Source organism: Chelon labrosus (assembly GCF_963514085.1).
Source record: "Chelon labrosus genome assembly, chromosome: 6".
Classification (NCBI taxonomy): Eukaryota; Metazoa; Chordata; class Actinopteri; order Mugiliformes; family Mugilidae; genus Chelon; species Chelon labrosus.
Window position 1 is genome coordinate 28423403 of NC_140342.1, and position 21128 is coordinate 28444530.

At 43.4% G+C, this 21128-nt stretch overlaps 2 protein-coding genes across 2 annotated transcripts in view; one reads left to right on the forward strand and one right to left on the reverse strand.

Annotated features, from left to right (window-relative positions):
• The window catches only part of dnaaf11 (dynein axonemal assembly factor 11), a gene marked incomplete at its 5' end in the record, with an annotated part of 29548 nt that extends 12285 nt beyond the window's left edge, over positions 1-17263 (reverse strand). Inside the window, 10 exons of the mRNA XM_084545812.1 lie at positions 1353-1448; positions 3416-3485; positions 4428-4493; positions 6412-6498; positions 12389-12568; positions 13196-13413; positions 13538-13710; positions 14470-14547; positions 15413-15614; positions 17246-17263. Of these exons, the coding sequence (XP_084401938.1) occupies positions 1353-1448; positions 3416-3485; positions 4428-4493; positions 6412-6498; positions 12389-12568; positions 13196-13413; positions 13538-13710; positions 14470-14547; positions 15413-15614; positions 17246-17263 (1188 nt within the window). The remainder of the gene's footprint in view (positions 1-1352; positions 1449-3415; positions 3486-4427; positions 4494-6411; positions 6499-12388; positions 12569-13195; positions 13414-13537; positions 13711-14469; positions 14548-15412; positions 15615-17245) is intronic.
• LOC311489165 (uncharacterized protein) lies at positions 16992-20266 on the forward strand. Its single transcript, XM_084546113.1, has 4 exons — positions 16992-17610; positions 18531-18655; positions 18946-19081; positions 19269-20266. Exons 1-4 carry the CDS (start codon positions 17316-17318, stop codon positions 20054-20056), a joined length of 1344 nt encoding a protein of 447 aa, XP_084402239.1. The 5' UTR covers positions 16992-17315; the 3' UTR covers positions 20057-20266.
• Positions 20267-21128: the final 862 nt, after the last annotated feature.

Sequence of the window (21128 nt, forward strand, 5' to 3'; positions counted from 1 at the left end):
CTGTATCTGAAAGCATACGGAGGATTAATAGTGGCAGTCATGACTCTGCACTGTCAGCATCTGTTTCTCTCTTTATAGACACTATAAAGAGTTCCTTCATTAAAAGTCAGAGTGCAAAATGTCAGATCTTAACAAGCAGGAGCAGAACTAGAACATAATAACACATTATTTCAACATCTGTATCTAGACCGTAGACTGTATAAAGATGGACGGTGGAACTGCTCCTCTAAAGTGAAGACAAATCAAGTAGAGCTCCCCCTGGTGTCTGGCTGCAGTATAGGTCATAAGCTCCACCCCCTCCGTGTTAGTGGGCGGGGCTTGGGCCAAACTAAAACACTAAAATACGCGATATAATTTATATTCAAGGATGGTTTCTGTCATTTTAGGTATTTAATATAATGTTGATTAATGTTAAAGAGTCGATTTTCTGAATAAATTTCATTTTAGTCAGTTGACGCTATAGAAACAGGATGTGACATAATGGCGACCACCTGTAGCCATGGCAACCACTCCGTAAAGCGGTTCTGATCAGACTCTGAATCCAAACTCACAAGATGGCGCCGTCCACATCCCCGGGAAAATAGAGTCGGTTTAGCCAAAGAGAGGAAGTAGAGACATGTTGTCCATATTTATATACAGTCTATGCTCTAACCTGCATAAAACCATTATTTTTCAGTTTTAATTTAGTCAATTAATTGTCTGATTAACTAATAAATAATAAACAGAACTTCTCCTGCCATGTTAGCCGTTAACTTTAATCGTCGTAATATTCAGCAGTTCGTCTACGAGAGGTTCTAATTTTACTAAAAGTTCAACTTCTTCTTCTTCTTCTGGGATTCTGTCTTCTGCAAGATGAATTATTTACAACAACAAGCATCTCTCAAAGTGTCTGTTTAATGAATTTCCTCACTTTTGATGTTTTTGGGTTTGGGCTTTTTTTTTAATAAACACTGCAGCACATGATGGATGAGTGGTTGCAGCCCTAATCACAATAATCCTAACTCAGCTAATGAACAACTTTCAACAAACCCAGGCTAAAAAGCTAAAAAGAGCTTTGCTAACTTCCTTTAGAACCACTTCTTCTCAGATGGGACTATAGGTGTGTGGTTGCTTCAATCAGAGTGTATTTTTAGATCATTTAAAGCCGAGTGCTGAGCTCGACGGAAACCAGGAAGGTTATGGTTCATTGTCGGAGTTTCAACAGTGTCTCGTGACGTTCCCATCCTCCTCAGAGGAACAACGTAGACCTTTAACATCAGTTGAGGTTTGATCCATAAAGTTTCCCTCTGCGTCTCTTCACCCCAGCAGCCTGTTAAAAGTTGTCCTGCTGCAGCGACTGTAACTGTACATACCCGGGGCATCGTCAGGACCAGGTGTCCGGTGGTTTGGGACCTCTGAGCGGTCGAACTGTCGGGCTTCACTTCAGCCGGCAGAACTATCTGAAACATCTGCAGAGTAAATTATTCACAAGTTTAATTAGAGAGATTAATGCGCTGGACGGACAGCGACGCCGTCCCAGTGTGTCAAATGACTTTAATCATTAGTGGGGTCTTTTTTTAGACACGCTTTCCAGAAAGGACTTGGCGAGAGTGACCAGAATAGCTCGGGATGAGAACAGCTGCGATCAATCAAAACCAAAAATGAACCATGTGGACGAACTGGAGATAAAGTTAATTTTGGTTTCTGTGGGGGAATCCACGCTAAGAAGGAAAAGTCTGAAAACTCTCGGCGTCCGACGTGATAAACACTCCTCACAGATGCTCCTATAAACGAGCTCTTATTAAAAGGCCTGAGTTGATGTATCACAGCGTAAATCACCCCACCCGTCCACTCAGGCTGACCCCCCCGCATAAAACAAGCCTCCATAAATACTCAAGTGGAACTCAAGAACATGTAAGAGGGCAAAATAAACAAACTCTCTACAGCCTCTTACGTCCAAACTTTCCAAAGCCGGACTGAGCCCTTTTAGGTTTTTACCAGAAACTTGATGCTCCTTGGACGGCTGCCATTTTGGGAGTAAAATAATAAATAAATAAACAGCGCCGGGTAAATGACTTCCCAGCAGGTGTAATAAAGTGCCCCCATAAATGTATCAGAGATGCCGATCTCAGGAGCAGGTCTGATGATTCAGCAGATCGCGACGGCCTTTTATTTGCTCTAAATCTGACTCTTCATCACTCACGCGTCGTCCCTCCGCTCCCGACGAGCAACGAGCGGCGTCTCGGTGAACTCTCAGATGAATCACTACATACAGCTGTCAGATAATTACATGGAGGAAGTGCAGCAGATAGAAGAGTTTAGTCAGACGTGTCAGATTAAAGCATTCAGCAAAAGGTGAAGGCAAGGGTTGAAACTTTACAAGATATACAGCAATCAGCCATAACATTATGACGTGGCATGGCTGGCACCTGTTAGTGGGTGGGATATATTAGTAATAGTTTTGTCCTCTGTGCGTCACTCACCTGGAGAACACGTGGCACCAGGATGCATTATGGGAAGAAGACAAGTCGGTGGAGATATGATGAAGCTTTGACGTTGGGTTCTTACATTCATGTGGATGTTATTTTGACATGTAGCACCTACCGAAGCATCGTCTACATCCAAAACAACAAAACTGAACCAAGAGCAGCTGGAGTTGAAGAGTTTATTGAAGACGTTTCATCAAAGTCTTCGTTTCTAAAAGACTGGTGGAGAGTTGGGCTTTTAAATGTGGAAGCATCTGCGGATGTTACTCGTGTGAAACGACCAGATATGACATGTTGTTCCTAGATGTTCCTATTTAAACCCCAACTCTCCACTACTCCTTCAGAACTAAAGACTTGGATGAAACGTCTTCAAGAAACTCTACAAGTCCAGATCACTTTGTTTCAACCAGATTTTTGGATAAACCATCACCTAGATGACTGAGAACCTTAACGGACATACCTAAGCATTGTTGCACACCATGTCCACCCAGTCCAATGGGTCATGGTTTGAGGAACAACAACAAAAAACAGTTCAAGGTGTCGACTTGGCCTCCAAATCCAGTCCAGCATTTGTGGTGGGTGCCTTGACCTCTCAACTTAAAGCAGGACTTAGCCTGCTGCTAACGTCTTGGTGCCAGATGCAACAGCACACATTCAGAGGTCTGTTGGAGTCAGTGTCTCAATGGGTCAGGGCTGTTCAGGTGGCAAAAGGGAGATGCGGGTGGTCATAATGTTATGGCTGATCGGTACATATGTAAATGACGTAGCTGGAGGACACATCAGAAATGATCCACGACGGGAAAAGTTGCTGACAAAGATCTAAGAGCCAAGTCTCTGCTGCCCCTTTAAGACGCTACAAAAACAGAAGTAATGTGTTTGTTGGAAAGTTCACAGTTGAGGAGAAACATAATAATAAGATGTTGTTATTTCAGCCTAGAGCGAGTATTTACCTTTCCCTTGACGCTGACTCTGGCGTACGTCGGCTGAACGTCCACGTCCATCAGAGAGGTGTCCATGTGTCTGTGTGAGGAGCTCCAGGTTAGTTCACATGAACAGAAACAGGAAGTGTGCTGCTACAAGGCCTGTGGCTAAAAATGAGGAGGAAGAGTACGACTCTGATGTTGATGCAGCCTCCATCACGGTCAGTAAGCTAACTATGAAGTCAGGATTCAAATTTCTGCTACATATATATATATATGTATCAGTGCTGATTAGTGTTTGGGTGGAGATGTTACAGAGTGAGCCAGGCTGATGAGGCACAAGTATAAATGGTGTCACACCTGTGTAGTCTACGTACGTAGGTTACGGCGTCTATGTAACTTAAATGAGCCTTAAGACCAAATCAAAATTGTCAACACTTACACTGATGTACAGTCCTGAAAGGCCTCAAAACAAAAAGTAGATTCCTCAAAATAACATGATCATTCATCACAATAAACTATTAGCAGAATATTCATGGAGAACTTAATCTGGTCACACCCAACATTAAGTCTTCAGCGTCTTCAGGCCCTTAATCTGTTGGTCCAGAACCAAACAGTTAAAACAGTTTCTACCAGGATCGTAACTTCTATTCTTACGATGTTTTTATGGAGGAAAGTTTATCTCTTTGTCTCTCCGTTGGGAACTGATTCTGCTCCAGCAAAGATCTGCTGGGCCAATCAAATCACTTGGGGGCGGGGCTTAATGTAGGAGAGTAACGAGACTACTGTCGGTTTTTACTTGACTGAGGAAACAACCTTATTGTTGTTTTAAATAATAAATAATAGCTTTCAGTGAGTTAGAGAGACCTAACAGCTTGTTCCAAAATCATGGATCAGCTGTTCTTGGTTCTGAAACAGCAGTAGGTTTAGATCTATTAGAGACAGCTTATCTTAAGATGAGAAGATAATAAACTCATACATAAAACTCACATCAATAATAATAATATTAGTTTTGATAAAAGAAGCTGCTGAGAGTTTCTACCTGAACACTGCCAGGTCCAAGACAATCGTGTTGTTGTCTTCGTCTTCTGTTAGAGAGAAGTCCAGCCTGTTAGGGGACGCAAAAACAGAGAAGAAGGATTCAGACAAAGCTGGTACGCAAAATAACAATGAAAACTTCTCCACTGGTGGCACATTAAAAGAATATAGTATAAAATCAAGACTAGTTGTGTAGCTGCTTTAGGTTTCTCACCTTTCAGTCAATTAATTCCTCCAGTAAAAACCTTTTATCATTTAAAGCCTCTCTAAAGTGTAACTTCTCTGGTCTATGATGTCTGGAGTGTTTCCAGCCCGGCTGCAGTCGACCATGCCGCCCTGTCTCCGTGCCGCTGTAAGGTGATCTATCATATAAAGAATACATTCCTGACCTGAGTGTGTCCTCAGCTCAGATTGCAAATGAAATCAGTCGTGTTTTCAGGCCTCGACCCCTGTGGCCTTGCTCTGGATATAAACCTCTGGCTAATGGAGGGAGACGGTGGGGGGAGGCCCCACAGCTATTGGGTTGCCCCCCCCCCCCCCCCCCCCCCCTCCACCCCCCAACTCGATGATGGCAGCCGAGCTAATCTACAGCGAGAGATTAAAATCCAAACTAATAAAACAAACACTCAGGACCTGGAAGCTTTTTACCTGCCTCGACAGAGCGGTGGAGAGAAGCTTTCAGAGTCAAGCTGTTCTTTTGTTTGTTGTTGTTTTTTATTTTATTTTTTTCCAGAATAAAACTGCAGCTGGTGATTGGATGTGTCCTGGTGTTCCGGCTGAACACAACTAGAACCAATTACGTTGCCTTTCTGCTGCATTTGCTGCCGAGTAGATCGGGTCGATTTTAGTCCATCCCAGCAGCACTGTACTGAAAATAATCAGGGCAGCAGGTCAGACTCTGATAATGTCCTTCAATGTCCTTTTTGTCCACCTGGCCAAAAATAATGTCACCACCAAAATAAAATGTCCCACACCCTAATATGGTTGGACCTCCTTTATCTCTGATTCCAGCTCATTCTCTGTGTCATTGTTTCTATAATCTTCTTCAACGTCTCCAGATTTATTTCCATCCAGTGTTGCATTAATTTTCCACCAAGATCTTGTATTGATGATGGAGAGTCTGACCACTGCACAAAGCCTTCTCCAGCACATCCCAAAGATTCTCAATGGGGTTCAGGTCTGGACTCTGTGGTGGCCAATCCATGTGTGAACATGATGTCTCATGCTCCCTGAACCACTCTTTCACAATCTGAGCCCCATGAATCCTGGCATTGTCATCTTGGAATATGATCCATTGATGGAATAACCTGGTCATTCAGTATATTCAGGTAGTCAGCTGGCCTCATTCTTTGGACAACATAATGTTGCTGAACCTAGACCTGAGCAACTGCAGCAACCCCAGATCATAGCACTGCCCCCACAGGCTTGTACAGTAGACACTAGGCATGATGGGTGCATCACTTCATCTGCCTCTCTTCTTACCCTGATGCCCCCATCACTCTGGAACAGGGTAAATCTGGACTCATCAGACCACATGACCTTCTTCCATTGCTCCAGAGTCCAATCTTTATGCTCCCTAACAAACTGAAGCCTTTTTTTCCACTTATCCTCACTGATTAGTGGTTTTCTTAAGGCTACACAGCTGTTCAGTCCCAATCCCTTGAGTTCCCTTCACATTGTACGTGTGGAAATGTTTTTACTTTCACTATTAAACATAGCCCTGAGTTCTACTGTTGGTTTTCTTCCATTTGATTTCACCAAACGTTTAAGTGATCATCGATTACCATCAATTAAGATTTTATTCCGACCACATTTCTTCCTCTAAGACGATGGCTGGGCACCGACAGAAATGTAAAAGCTAATGTGTGTTCTGTTGATTAGTTTCTACAACAAACACTGATTTCCAGAAGTCATGTCGTCACAAAGGAGTTGGCAGTTTTGTTTGCAGAAGTAATACAGAAAATATTTTATAAAGTGTTGGTTCATACTTGGGCTCGTTGACGTTCATGACTCGTCCATCGGCGGTGATCAGCGTCCTCGGGGCCTTCTTCTTCTTCTTCGTCTTCTCGTTCTCTCTGCAGAGAAACAACATGAGCAGAGTTCAAACGCTCGTACATGTGAGGACTGAGTGATGACGGCCTCTGAGTTATGAGATGTGTGGGGTGAAGGAGAGAGCCAGCTCTCCAGGAGCATCCATGAGCACAGAGGGAAATCCATACAGGATGTTGTGTTCCTGCGGGACAAACCCTGATAGCGGCTTTCAAACTACATTTGAAATAAGTGCAGGTCCGTGGGGAATAAGGAAATAAAAGGAAATCAAAGTGTCTCTTTATCAGTTGAAGCACGCCAGGCCAGGAACATGAAGGAGCAGCCACAGTGAGCTGATAGATGAAGAGCTGCACCTCAACCAGGAACTAACTACCTTCACAGCTTAAACTGTATTTACTGTTAGCTACAACAATAACCAGGTAAATACCGATATATACCGATCAGCCAAAACATTATGACCACTGACAGGAGAAGTAAATAACATTTAAACCATCTTGTGACAATTCAGTGTTCTGCTGGGAAACTTCTGGACCTGGCATTCATTGGTGTGGATGTTACTTAGACATGTAGCACCCACCTAGACCAGACCATGCACCCCCACCCCATAGCAATGACACTCCTTGATGGCAGCAGCCATCCCCAGCAGGATGCAGCCTGACACAGACACACACACAAAAAAAAAACATGAAGAACAGCACAAGGTGTTGACCTGGCCTCCAGATTCACTAGATCCCAAACTGATCAAGTATCTGTGGGATGATCCACAGAGGCCCCTCCCCTCAAAGCCCCCCCACTAACAACAGGACACCCTCAGAAGGCCCATGTCCATTCTCTGATGAGTCACCACAAGGGAGACCTACACAATCTTACTAAGGTGGTCATAATGTTATGGCCTGAGCCGGTGCATTTTCCCACAGACCTCCAGCTCTGAGTGAGAAGGTGTACTGTACCGTCATTACCATCTGCTGCACACCCAGTCCCTCCATTAGCCACGTGAAGCCGTGACACAGGGAAACACACACTTCACACCCGTCCATCTATTAAACCCGCTGAGCAGAAGATGAGCGTGTCGGCCGCCGCGGAGGCAGGCGAGTGTTTAGCGCTCTGCGGAGGGTCGGGTCGGCCGCCGCGACCTCTGCAGCCGTACATCAGCCTCGGAGAGGGAGGAGTGTGACGGCGTGACTCGTGCAGCCTTCAATCTGCTTGAACTCAAGGATGTTTTTATCAGAGCGATGGGCTGCAGAGAGTTTAAGTGGTGCTGTGGAGCCGAGCGCTGAGGCCGGGCTCTGACATCTCTCAGGTTAATAGTTCAATAACCGCCCTGGAAATCCATGTCAGAGCCATGCCAGCACGGCCAGATCCTCTGCATCACACTTTATATTCAAGACGTGTTGTTTTATCTCTACATGGTTTTCTTCGGGATGCCATCTCAGGCAGGAGAGGGGCCCTTCAGGCTGAATTACTGGACGTTTGCAGAGATACATAACTCCACTGGTTAACGAGGCTCGGGGAAAAGGAATTCTGAAGGGATGTGATTAATAAAACCCTGGTCATCTTGTCCGGATGAATAACATGTATATTAAAAAGAAAAAAAATGAGGAAACTACTCACTGAAAAGGGAAATACAGGCGAGCTCTGAGAAGAAGAAGAAGGAGGCTTCCTAAAAATAAACTCAAAGTGTTACAGAGCGAGCCAGACTGACGAGTGCACAAGTATAAATGGCTCGTACCAGCGTAGGCTACGTAGGTTACGACGTCTAGTCCCGCAGTACCTTAAAAGAGCCTTTAGAGTTAAATATGAGAGGTGGTGCAGGCGCCAGGTTATTCAAAAAGTGTAAAAAATCCTTAAAGATCCATTTTATTTTGACACGTTAAACTTTAACCACAACATCATTTAGGTTTATTGACACGTCTCAGACTATTTCTGCTTTGTTATGAGACTAAAGGCGGCCCGCCATGGTCAAGGCAATCTGTGGGAAACACTGCATCTGTTGACATGAACGACAGGAATAATTAAAACCACAAATAATGTATAGTCTAGTAGATGTAGATCATATAGAGATGACTGGACAACTTCGCCAAGAGTGCTGAGTGTTATTTGGAAATAACGGTGGAAACGTTAAGATGCAGTTCCTGTAACGGCCACTAGATGCTTCTCAAACAAGTGCATTAAAGCAAAAGGGAAACTCTACCCCTGAGTTAATGAAAATAATAAAATAACATGTGGTTTAAAGTCGACTTCCAAACAAAACAAAGCTTCCTCCTCCCAGTTCCAGCGTGAAGGTCACAGTGGCGCTCGCTGCTCGGTAGCTTCACATCTTTCAGGAGGTGTGACAGCGCGTCGATCAAACAGCTGAGACATCAGAGGCGACAGCTCCACCAGAGTCCAGATCTGAGGACGATGTGCTGAGACAGCGCTCGGTTAGTCTTAACCCACGCTGGACTTATCACACGGGAGCTCTGGGGGAAGATCAGCACCTTCAACGAGCTGTTTCAACATAAAGTCAAGTATTTCAGAGGACGTGAGCTTTAGAGGCCAAACACGCTTTTCATTAAACTAAAGTTAAATGTTTTCTGGTTGCAGTTTCTCTAGTGAGAGGATTTCATCGTTAACTGGCGATCTCTGGCCAGCCAATCACAAGTGGCCACCTTTTAGTTCACACCTGGAATTAAAATACATGGATTTCTACCTACTGCTGTTTCAGAACCAAGAACAGAGCTGTTTTTTGTTGCGTGTATGCATCATGACTCTAGACTGTAGAAAAATTAACGACACGTCTAATCTCAGTCCAACCCTCTCTCTCACCCATGCATGTCTGTTATCATCATTTATCATCATTTGACCTTAAAGGAAGAGTTTTAATGACTTTATTTTATATTTTTCCTCTTTTAAACTTAATGATTAAAAACTTTTTATATTATATTTTAATGTGAATTTCTTTGTTTATGTGTTTACAGAATTACACTATATTTCCCTTGTCTTTTCAATTAATTTATTATTTTATATTATTTTATATTATTTTCACTGATAATAATAATAAATGAATAATACATTAATTTATTAATTTAAAAATTAATAAAATAACTGAGAATTCAAGGGAAATATAAAATATAGTGTAATTCTGTAAATTCACAGTTTAAGAATAAAAATAAATAAATAAATAATATAAAATGCAGATTTTTTTATCATTTAGAAAAAATACTAAAATATACTAATATTACTACTATTTTTGCTATTATAATTTTAACATAATTATATTTTTCTCTTTTTAAAAACAAACAGAGAAAGATTATTTTATTTTATTTTATTCATCTTTACTTGCTTTTCTTGTTCATGGCTTTACTTTAGTAGATAACTTTAATTAAAAACAAACCCAGAAGTGTCTCCTGGCTGACCTTATCTCAGAATCCACCTCAGGAGCAGGAAATTCATCTTTCCTGACAATCCGGTGACGGCACGACTGCACGCATCAAGTCAGCGCACTCTTGACAGCCGTACGAGAGGGAGGCGATAAAAACGGCAACGCCATATCAGCCTGATTTTCTGCTTGGACAGCATGTAGGCCTGGGACGCCTCTGGAGCAGGGACGAGGGAGCGGACTGTCACCGGTTGGCTGTGACAGGTATGAGCCCACATCTTATCAATGACTGTCTCTGAGTCATTTCAAGAAGCCGGAGGAAACACTTTCTGTACATATTTAGAGGGAGAACTGTAGTTTCTACAAAGATCTTCTGAGCTAATCTGACATAAACACTACGTGCACAGAAAACAAGATTAACACGGTGGGATCCTCACACAACACAAGGCCTCCACCGGGTGATTCATACGGTTCAGATATTTGTGACGCTGTGGCTCGAGGTGTAGTAGGAACTAAAAGCTGAGAGTCGGACAGAGCTGGCTTTCTAACGGATCCTGGCCACAGTCTGTAGTGTTTGTAGTGAAGAGAAGATGTTTCATCTTTATTGAAATGACAAAACCACGCAACTGTGGATGCACGCAATCTGGAAACATCACAGCTAGAGAGGGTTTAGATGACCGTAGGAAGTCTAAAAACAACCCTGCTCATAGCTGTCTCTTCTGTCACAAAAGACTCTACCTAGCTTCCTAGCTAATAGCAACTCTTCCCTGCCTGGCAGCTAATTGTAGCTCTTCCTAGCGTCATAGCTAACAGTAGCTCTTCCTAGCATTATAGTTAATAGTAGTTCTCCCTAGGTAATATTAGCTATTACTAGCTTCCTAGCCTTCCAGTTAACAATAGCGCTTCCTCGCCTGGCAGCTAATAGCAGCTCTTACTTGCATCATAGTTAATAGTAACTCTTTCTAGTTTCCTAGCCTCCCAGCTAACAGTAGCTCTTCCTAGCTTCCTAGCTAGCAGCAGCTCTTCATAGCCTCCCAGCTAACAGTAGCTCTTCCTAGCTTCCTAGCTAGCAGCAGCTCTTCATAGCCTCCCAGCTAACAGTAGCTCTTCTTTGCCTGGCAGCTAATAGTAGCTTTTACTATATTTCTAACTCTTCGAAACATCTTTGCTAATAGTAGCTCTCCCTAGAAAATATTAGCTATTCCTAGCTCCTTAGCCTCCGAGCTAATAATTCTTCTGCAGCTAACAGTAGCTCTTCCTGTTTCCTCCTTTGAATGATGAATAAAAACTACTGCCACCTGCTGGTATGAAGAGTAATTAGCTCTCAGGTGCAGGTCGTTGGTTTTAGTCTCTGTTCGTCCAGTCACAGGAGAGTCTCTGTATCATAAGACTTTTTTTCCTGATGTCATGTTTTGTGGATGTATTTTAGTCTCTGGATCGATTTAATCAAAAACTTCTAACGTTTCTTTTGTCTTGTGTAGAAAGATGAAACCCTAATTATTAATCATGGCTCAGGTGAAACTACCGTTAAAACGCACCGGTTCCTTCAGTCGTCCAGTGATGTGGGAGGTGATAGGAGGCGTTTGAATCCAGCACTTTCAGACAGATTCAAACTAAACGTGCTTCCTCCGCTCTCTCTTCTATCACAGTCCAGCTCTGACACCTGAATGTACGACCACTAAATCATTCAGCATCATCTGCGCCCTCGCCAGCTGATTCATGGGTCACAGAAGTATAAATAAAGTCCTCGGCTGCAGAGCAGAGTGTTCTTCAGGAAGCTCCTCATTAACCCAGAGACAGATATGAACCAGAGAACATCTGTCCCGCTAAGCGCTGCGTCAAACGTGACCCGGCTGTGGAACTGTTTCAGAGCGTCCCGCACTGAAAAAACAAATTAGACCCAACCTCGCCCAGGCGGTCGTTAAACTGATTGACTGACTGATTAATGATGTTCCTGAGGTGACTGAGAAGTGTCCCACCAGAGCCCCGGCACATTTCATTATCAGTGAAAAATGGTTCAAACTGAGTTATATGTGTTTTAAACATTGACGACACAGGTTTTGTAACTGCGCCATCGGACCGTTCATCCTGTCACACGTGTGAGGACGGGATGTGTCGGCCTTGAGGTGAATGTTTCAGATTTATAGTGATTGGTTCAGTTCTATGTTGATAAACTGAGGCTGTCTGGGTTGATGCTACACTGACATCTAGTGGCCGGAGTCGTAAACTGCAGCCAGAGACATAAAACAATATAAAACAGGTTATATGTTTAAATAGGGATGTTAAAATGTTTTGACCAGTTTATCACAAATGATTCTAGAAAGGTTTGTAGCTGAAAGGAGGTGCTGTCTCTTTCTTTATACAACATTATATATTTATATTATTATCTAACTGAAACATATCTCACTATATACTGAACACAATATCTATTCACATCCATCCATCCATCCATCTATCTATCTATCTATCTATCCATCTATCCATCCATCCATCCAGGTGTGAACATGTGGAGGTGGTCTGGGACACATGTTCTAAGTCTAAACTTTGGGGCCACTCACTTCTCCTCCTTCGCCCTCCTCTTCTCCTCCAGGTGGCGGTGAGCCTCCAGACGAGACTCGGGGGTGAACGCACACGGCGTGTGCCAGAACTCCTTCTCCTGCTGCTCCTCGTCCAACTCAGACAGTCTCCTCTCGTTCTCCCGGTTCTCCTGGTTCTCCTGGTTCTCCTCTGACGGTGAACTGCAGAAAAGATTCAGACCCTTTAGATTAATGAAGAAAATCTATTCATCCCTGGATATTAACCTGTAAATTAAATACATTTATAATAATATGTTGATGATATCTTATTTATCTTGGACTGATTACTGTTTTATCTCCTGTTCTTCTTCACTGGTTTTCTGTAATATTTTATATTGACTTTCCCTGTTGGGTTCCTGTGGAATCAAACTGTTTCATAATATTTGAGAAAAATCTGTTTTAAATGTTCTGATCTAAAGAAACGTAGCAGAAGACGTTGTGCTGTTGTTGCTCAGTTTCTAGATTTTAGTTTTCTCTCAGTAGAACCTTGAACCTGTAACCTGTGAGTGAGGCTGCTTATTTGGTTCGATGGTGTTTAACAGTCACCGATGTTTTTATCTTCATTTAGATTCCTGTATTGTGCAGAGATTAACAGTGAGGTTTAAACTAGAACGGATGCATTAGTGACGTGAGTTGTTGCCTTAAATCATCTCCATTCCTCCCTCTGCTGTTCTTTAAATAAACTGTTGGATCCTTTGTTGTTTCTTGTCTATAAAGATAATAAAATCTTGAGCTAGAATCAGCTCATACGTGTCGAGGCAGCAGAGAGGTCGTCGTGTTTCCGCTCACGTCGTCGTGTTGTTGATGTCGGTGTACCAGCGGCCGTCGAAGCCCGCTCTCCTCTCCTCGCGTCCTGACGGCTTCCTCTGCGCCTCCTCTTCCTCCTTCTCCTCGGCTCTCCTCCTCAGGTAATCCCTCTCCTGCTCCCCGACTCGTCTCTTCGCCTCCTCTAGACCCTGAGAGGCTCGGATCCTCTCTGAACGGCTGATCTCAGTCCCGTCCAGCCACTGAGGACGAAGACAAACAAGACTATTGATTGTCCCATCAGAGCTTTGAATGGAACAATTAAAATGTTTAAATCTGGTTTCTTTGTTTCAGAAGAGCTTTACTGAGAGCTGGAGCTGAAGTTACCTTGAGCTGAGGCAGAGCAGCCACCACATACTGCCTGTAGCCGTCGTACTCGGTGCAGGGGTTCCCCACCAGGAACAGCTCTCTGAGGTGGACGTTGTGCTTCAGGGACTCAACGCTGCTCAGACGACCCACGAAGTTCACCGTCAGATCCAACTTCTGGAGGCTCTCGCAGCCTGAAGGCGGGACGCAAACACAGGACGAGCTCGGTTTTAGTCCTCAGAATCTAAAACACAGGCTGCACAAAAACTACATCTGGGAACAGCTGAGTCTCAAGGCCCTGAGTCTAAATGAAGACACACATCAGATGCATTCTGGGAAGGAATTAAGGGATGCAGTAAATGTGTATAACAGACACAATCTAATCCTAAACCAAGACCTCGTCATGTTTTATTAAACTAGAAACAAGGAAGATGAATCAGCAATGATCATCCATCCATCCATCCATCCATCCTCCATCCATCCATCCATCCATCCATCCATCCATCTATCTACATGCAACCCTTCTCTCTTCTCCTCGTGTTGTACTATTGACGTTCTGCAGCTGAATTATTCACCAATAAAAAATAATAAATGAAGTTTGTTGCTGCCTCAGTCAGAATACTTGACTGCAGCCGTGGTGAATGTCTTCTAAACTGTAGCGTGGAGTCGTGATCAAAGATCGTATTTATTATGCAGACACATTCAGGTCACCGCGTCCGCCCGTCAACAAATTATTCCACAAAGAAGTAAAAGAGAAACAGAATCCTGGAGCGCAGAGCGAATCGTTTTCATAAAAACCTCCTCCTCCTCCTCCTCCTCTTCCTCCTTGAGTCACTCGTCAGCCTCGACTCCCCCTCAGGCGTTTGTTCAATTAGCCAAAACAAGGAGGTGTGAAAGGCGAGAGGCGACGTTTCATCTTCCACAGGACATCTGTCTCTGCTCCGTCCACTGACCTTCAAGGTTTTCAATGACTTCAATGTTGTTCAAGGCCAGATTCAAATACTCCAGCTTCTTCAGGCGACCCAGATTCTCTAGACAAACAAAGACAAGCAAACAAACAATAAAACACATCAGACATGGAGGGAAACCATGAGATGGTGATCTGTCAGGGTTGTTTCTTCACGACTAGGAAACACTGAACAGTTCTGAACAGTTCTAGTGTCTCAACATGTGGTCCAGACCGGTCTAACTTTAAAGCAGCATGACGTGTTAGAAGCTGGAAAACTGGACAAGTGGAAGGATTAAAGAATCAGACTGTAAATAGTGAGATACTTTATTTATCTGTCCAGTGGCTTCATCACAGAGAAACAGACCTGAAAGATATTTACGTAATAAGAAGAAGAAGAAGAAGAAGAAGAAGAAGAAGAAGAAGAAGAAGAAGAAGTGCTGCCTCCCCAGGACACCACAGCGTAGAAGAGGACACTGTCAACGACAGTCTGGTAGAACATGTCCAGCAGCTTCCTGCAGATATTAAACCACCTTAGCATCCTGAGGAAACAGAGACTGAGTCTATGTTAGCCGACCAGTCCAGTTTGTGATCCAGATGTAGACCCAGGTACTTCTAGGTCTGAACCACCTCTACACACTCCCTGTTGATGGTTACAGGCTGCAGGTGGAGCCTGGACGTCCTGAAATCCACTACCCAGACACTAGTCTTGTGGTTTTCTGATGGGCACCGACACACGTTCTTATTTAAACACCAACTACACACTTAGAACTAAAGAAGAGATCCAGATCTCAGTCTAATCCAGAGTCTGAGGGACGTTCATGGAGGCTCCAGCTTTCAACTTAAAGGATCTGATGATAACATCTTGGTGCCACAAACCACAGCACTAGAGGGACTTACATTACCATTACTGAGCCTTGTTTAGATCTGTTTACTGAGCCAGCGCTCACCTATCCTGGGGATGAGGTTGTTCTGCAGGTAGAGGATCCTCAGGTCCCGGCACCACCTGTCGATGTGCTCGATCCTCTCGATGTCCTGCTGATGCAGAGAAACCTCCTCCAGGGAGAAAATCTCACACTCGTTGTGCTCGGCACGCCGGCGGACCATGTCCTCCGTGACTGGACGGACGAAACACACCTTGTTATGGTCACGCTACAACAGAGCAGATTCTTTCACCACAGCAGGTGTAACATCTGTATCGTTTCATTCTTATGCACCTGAGAGAAAACATCCAGATGTAATAACAAAACCAAATCAAAAACTTGATCAGTCCTGGAGCAATAATTTAATATTTTAACAACTTATTGACATGTTTTATACAGTTTACTTCTTGTATTTATTGTCATGTTATGATTGTGTGTTTTTATTAACAGCCTTATTTAATAAAAACACTTAACATTCAAATTGAATATCTTTTTGGGAGCACGTTGATGGTACTTCCGGGTTCAGGTTAGCTAACCTTAGCTAGCAATAACAGTAACTACCTGTAGTGTTAAATGTAACTATAATGTTTTTGTTAGCCTCCTTTAATTCCTGTAGAGTTTACGGTAAGATGAAATACTATGTCAACGTCCTAGCTGGAGCTAATTGCTTTTAATTAGCTAAATGCTAATAGTTAGCTTAACGGTTATTAGCTCGGGTAGCTAGCTTACTTCCGGTCACGGAGCTAACATCAGAGCATAGAAAATATTAGATTCCAGAAAATGTATTGTTCTGTAAATATAATTAGTCTATTCTAAATGTTTGGATTAAAAAAAAATCCCTCCGTTAACTTTTGATAAAAATATTTGACTCCTTACAGAAGTTACGTTTTATTTCCGAAACGAAACAAAGATGGCGGCGCTCCGGCTACTCTGCATGGGAGGGAAACTTAACAATAAAGTGATTAAAAACGTAATTGATGGTTTAAATGAATCATATAAGTCCATTCATTACAACAGTTGACGCTTATAAAACATTCAGAATGAACTTTTAGTCAAGTTCTGGTCAGTTCTGTTACTTCAAGCCTATTACATCAACGGGAAGAGGAAACTAACTTTATAAATCAACGCTAATTAGATTAAAATGTCAAGACAATAAAGGAAAAGTATTAATTCCGTTAATGGTAATTAAATACAGCAGCGTTATTCAGTTTGTATGGGTCGTTATTTGTGTTTTAACTTACTGTAAACCATCTTCTTCTCTGTTGTCAACCGTTGCTATAGAAACCAACTTGCTGCTGCGTTCTAGTGCTGTGGGAAATCCTAGAACTACAAAAAAAAAGTAGTGCAAGAGGCAAACAAAGTAAAAGTTGGGCACTATGGGGTCTGTTTTATACGCTGGTACCAACATTTCAGGACTAATAGGTTTTAATTTGATGACCTTTGGCCGAGAAAATATAGCACAAACATGAATCTGATTCACGAACCACTGGTAGCGCCGTTATTAAAACCTGTTGCTTTTCTTTCAGATGTTTTACACCGTTTTCACGCAAAAAAATAAAATTAATTAAATTAAAATATGCTGCATTAACTTGAAACTAAACAAATATATAGGTGAAAGTACCCAAGAATGGTGAAATGTGGAGGTTGGTAGATTTTTGGAAGTGAAACAAATGTTTACGAGGCACACATGAAGGCAGCACTCCGGGGTGATTATTTTTTTTATTTTGAAAGGGTCACAAAGCGGAAGTTGATAACCGAGCAACTCTAAACAACAACGGTCAACCCGCAGCATCCATCCCCAAGCCGGTGGCTCCTATTCGGGCTAAAGCAGGACGAGCTGCCCGCGGAGGAAAAGTTCACCGGAACTCGTTGGTTCATGTTGATCTAGGTCACGTCTCGGCGGCGGCTGTCGTTCACGATCCCGCTCGAGATGACGACTTACAAGGGGTTTCACTCCCAGCTGACGTCCATCATGGAGGCGCTGACCAAAGCGGCGGTGGCGGAGATCTGCGAGCTGGTGGGCGACAGCTACGCCGTGCTGCAGCTGGAGATCAGCCGCAGCCACAAGGAGAACGAGTCGCTGAGGAGGAAGCTGGAGCTCATCGAGTCCATCATCGCCCGGGGTCACCGGGGGAACGCCGATCTGCTGGACTACGGCGGCCCGGTGGCGGTGGAGGAGGGCGGCGGTGGCGGCGGCGGCGGGGGACTAGTCGCTTTCACTCCCGGTGAGTTTTTTGGACCATCTGGCAAACAGCACCGGCGGACATTTCACCAGTTTTTCCGTTATTTACATGACAGAGCCACGGATGATTGTGGCAGGATGTGCGCGAACGTTCTTCCGTATGTAAACAGAGCGATTTGCTCCAGACTTCATTGGAAAAATGTGAATAAAACATATAATTTCTACTACGTAAGTAATTTTGACTTGTTTTTCTTAGTGTGGTGTCTTTAGATGTCATTTTTGAATTCGGCTTATGAATAAAACTCTAAACTACACCATGTGGCAACTTTTTCAACTGTTGACTTAACAGTTGCAGCTAACTAAGAGAGATAGGCAAATCTAGCTAACACTGTATTAAACTAATTTTTTCCTCTTACGTTTATCTGCCGAATTCAAGACTTGACTTGGAAGAGTGGGGGAAATAAACCATAGAGACATTTAATAATAGTTATTTGTCATGATATGTAAAATCATTTTGAAATTTTAAGTTTTTTGAACGGAGTTTCTCCCATTAACAAATTCAAAGAGAAAGAGCTTATTAAACTAACTTTTTCCTCTTCATTGTATATGCCGAATTAAATTCTTGACGTAAAAGAGTCATAAAAATAAAACGCAGGGACATTTGTTAATAACTGTGACTTTATATTAAAGTAAACTTTAAATTTGAAGTTTTCTGAACTGAGTTTCGCCCATTTACCAACACGTTTGTCCTCATACTTGTACCTGCCGAATTTAAGATTTAATCTTAAAGTCTCAGAAAAATAAAGTACATGGACGTTTAATACTAATTATGTGACTTTATATGACAATAAAGTTTAAATGTTAAGTTTTGTGACCTTGGTTTCTCCCATTGACAAAACCAAACCTGCAGAATCAGGGACAGACGTGATGAAGCAGTTGTTAAACAGTGTGTTTTTCTCTCAGAGCTCTCAGAGCCTGCCTTACCATCCGGACCCCCCACCCTGCAGCTGACAGTCCCAAACCAGAGGAGGTGTAGAAGGGTCCCGGTGCTGGAGGCGACCACAGAGGTGACTCCTGCATTGACAGAGGTGAGAGCGTCTACTGTCACATCATCTCTAAACGCAGTCACTGTGAAAAACGTTGCACGATTGTTGGTTCATTCATGTCCGGCTTGTTTTAGTGTTTCCTTTGTTCAGCTCACATCAGTAAGTGACTCTGTGGCGCTGAGGTTCTGGTTCAGATCAGAGCCGTCACATTTCTTCCTGTTTCCTTTTTGAATGATGAATCCAGACTAGTGCCACCTGCTGGTATGAAGACTTACTTCCTTGGTCTAATTTTGATGATTTTAAATGTCAGTTTCTCTCTTCTCTTCTCTCAGGATTCTCCGGCAGCGGCTGCAGACGAGTCTGGTCGTCCCGATGAGGACGTCGTTCTGATAAAGGAGGAGACGGCGAAGGAGGAGGTGAACAACGACGAAGACCCGGCCTCGGACGACCTGCTCCTGAACGAGGACGGTAAGAGAGGGAGAGAGAGGGTGAGGAGACACTCAGGTCAAACCATAGATGGTATAAAGACGGACTGTTTGCAGGAGCAGGATCAGTTCCTAACAGCAACGCCACATATCAGAGACAGAGCTTCTTATTTCAGGTTGTGTTTTTATTCGTACTCAGTTTGGACTCTGATTGGTTTGTTTGTCTGAAGGAACGGAGGCCGTGGACAGTGACGAGGGCCCCTCTGGGTTGAGGATCTCCTCCTCTTCAACGTGGGACCCGAACTTCAGCAGCAGACTGTCGGAGCGGCTCGATCACCAGGAGTCCCACAGCGCTCCGGGGTCCCCGGGCCTCAGGGCGGCGGCTGAAAGCAGCTCCTCAGACGAAGTGTTCATCTTGACGTCGGACTCGGACCAGACCAGAAAGCCGTTCCTGCTCGGGTCAGGAGGAAGTCCAGCGCCGCTGAAGCAGGGAGTGATCAGCTCCTTCCCCTACGACACCGAGCTGGACCTGAGCTCGTCCTGGACCAGTCAGGGTCTACCCAGCATGGTGTCCGTCCCCCACCGGCCCTACCTGAAACCGGACCACCGCCCGGCGACGCTGGACAAGGCGTCTGACTTGAACCCAGCCAGTTTCCCGTTGGCGCTGGCCCTTGGCGGGTCCAGGCTGGACCTCGGCGGGTCCAGGCTGGACCCTCTGGACCTCAACAGGTTCTGCAGGGACAGGCGCTTCGTCTGCAGCTACTGCGGCAAATGCTTCACGTCCTCCCGGAGCCTGGAGACGCACGTCCGCGTCCACACGGGCGAGAGACCGTACAGCTGCGCTCAGTGCGGGAAGCGCTTCACGCAGTCGGGTCACCTGAAGACGCACCAGAGCGTCCACACCGGGGAGCGGCCGTTCGCCTGCGAGCACTGCGGGAAAAGATTCGCCGGGAAGCAGAACCTGAGGATCCACCAGCAGAAACACCACCTGAACGAACAGACGGCCGCTCCTCTTTAACCGACGGCGACGCGACAAACGGACTTTATTAAAGCCGGAGCTTTGACGCGAGACTGGTGATTTCCTTATTGAACAGCTGACTGTGGATCAGACTGGAACCAGAACCAGATCCTGATCAGTTCTTACCTCAGACAGAAGACGAGCTGTCGGTGTTTGGGTCAGAAGCATGTGAATGTTCTCTGGTTGGTGTTTATCTGGAAATAAAAATGTAAAATCTTTAATGAATCGTTTGGTTTGATGGATCAGCTGCTGCTTCATTAAGACGTTTAGTTCATGTCGACACAATCAGGATGGAAATGTTTTTATTTTTATAGTTTTACCAAGTGTAAAAGCAGAGGTAAGAGATCTTTATGGTTTTACTGCAGGAACAGAGATGGTTTCACCTGAAGGAAGGTAAGAGTTAACTTTAACTTAATCAACCTGTTAAATCCTCTAATCTCATCTCTGACAGTTACAGCGTCTGCACGGAAACAATCACACAACACCAGTCGTACTCTTTCTGTAGGTTCCCACACTGATGGACTCATCTAAAGGAGAACACAAAGGACAGATAGATTATTACTATTAGGATAGATTATTAGTACATTTACTTTACAACAGGAAAAGTCAAAATTATGAAAAAATCTAAAGATTATTTAAATTATGTTGAAATTGTGAAATAAAAATTCTGTCATCAGGAAATGAGAAGAATTATAGGTTAAACAAGAAGAAGAAAGTCCAAATAGTCATTAAAAAAAGTGTTGTTTTTTTTAGTTGTACCATATTTAATTTATTCTTTTCTTACTGATATTTGGTCGTCTACCTCTAATTTATTAATAATAATTAATTAATTTTAATTATTTATTTTCCAAACTTTTTTCCATTATTATTAATGTGCTATATTCTTCTTAGTTGAATTATTACCATTTCTTTTAATATTTATTATTGGTACCTGTAACTCCAAGTCATTTATTGTTATATGTTAAATGGTTATTATTATTTTTAGCATTTATTCTATTTATGAAATGTTGTTCTTCACATTTTTATTTCATTAATAGTTTCTCAAATAATTATTTTAGTTCGCTACAAATTT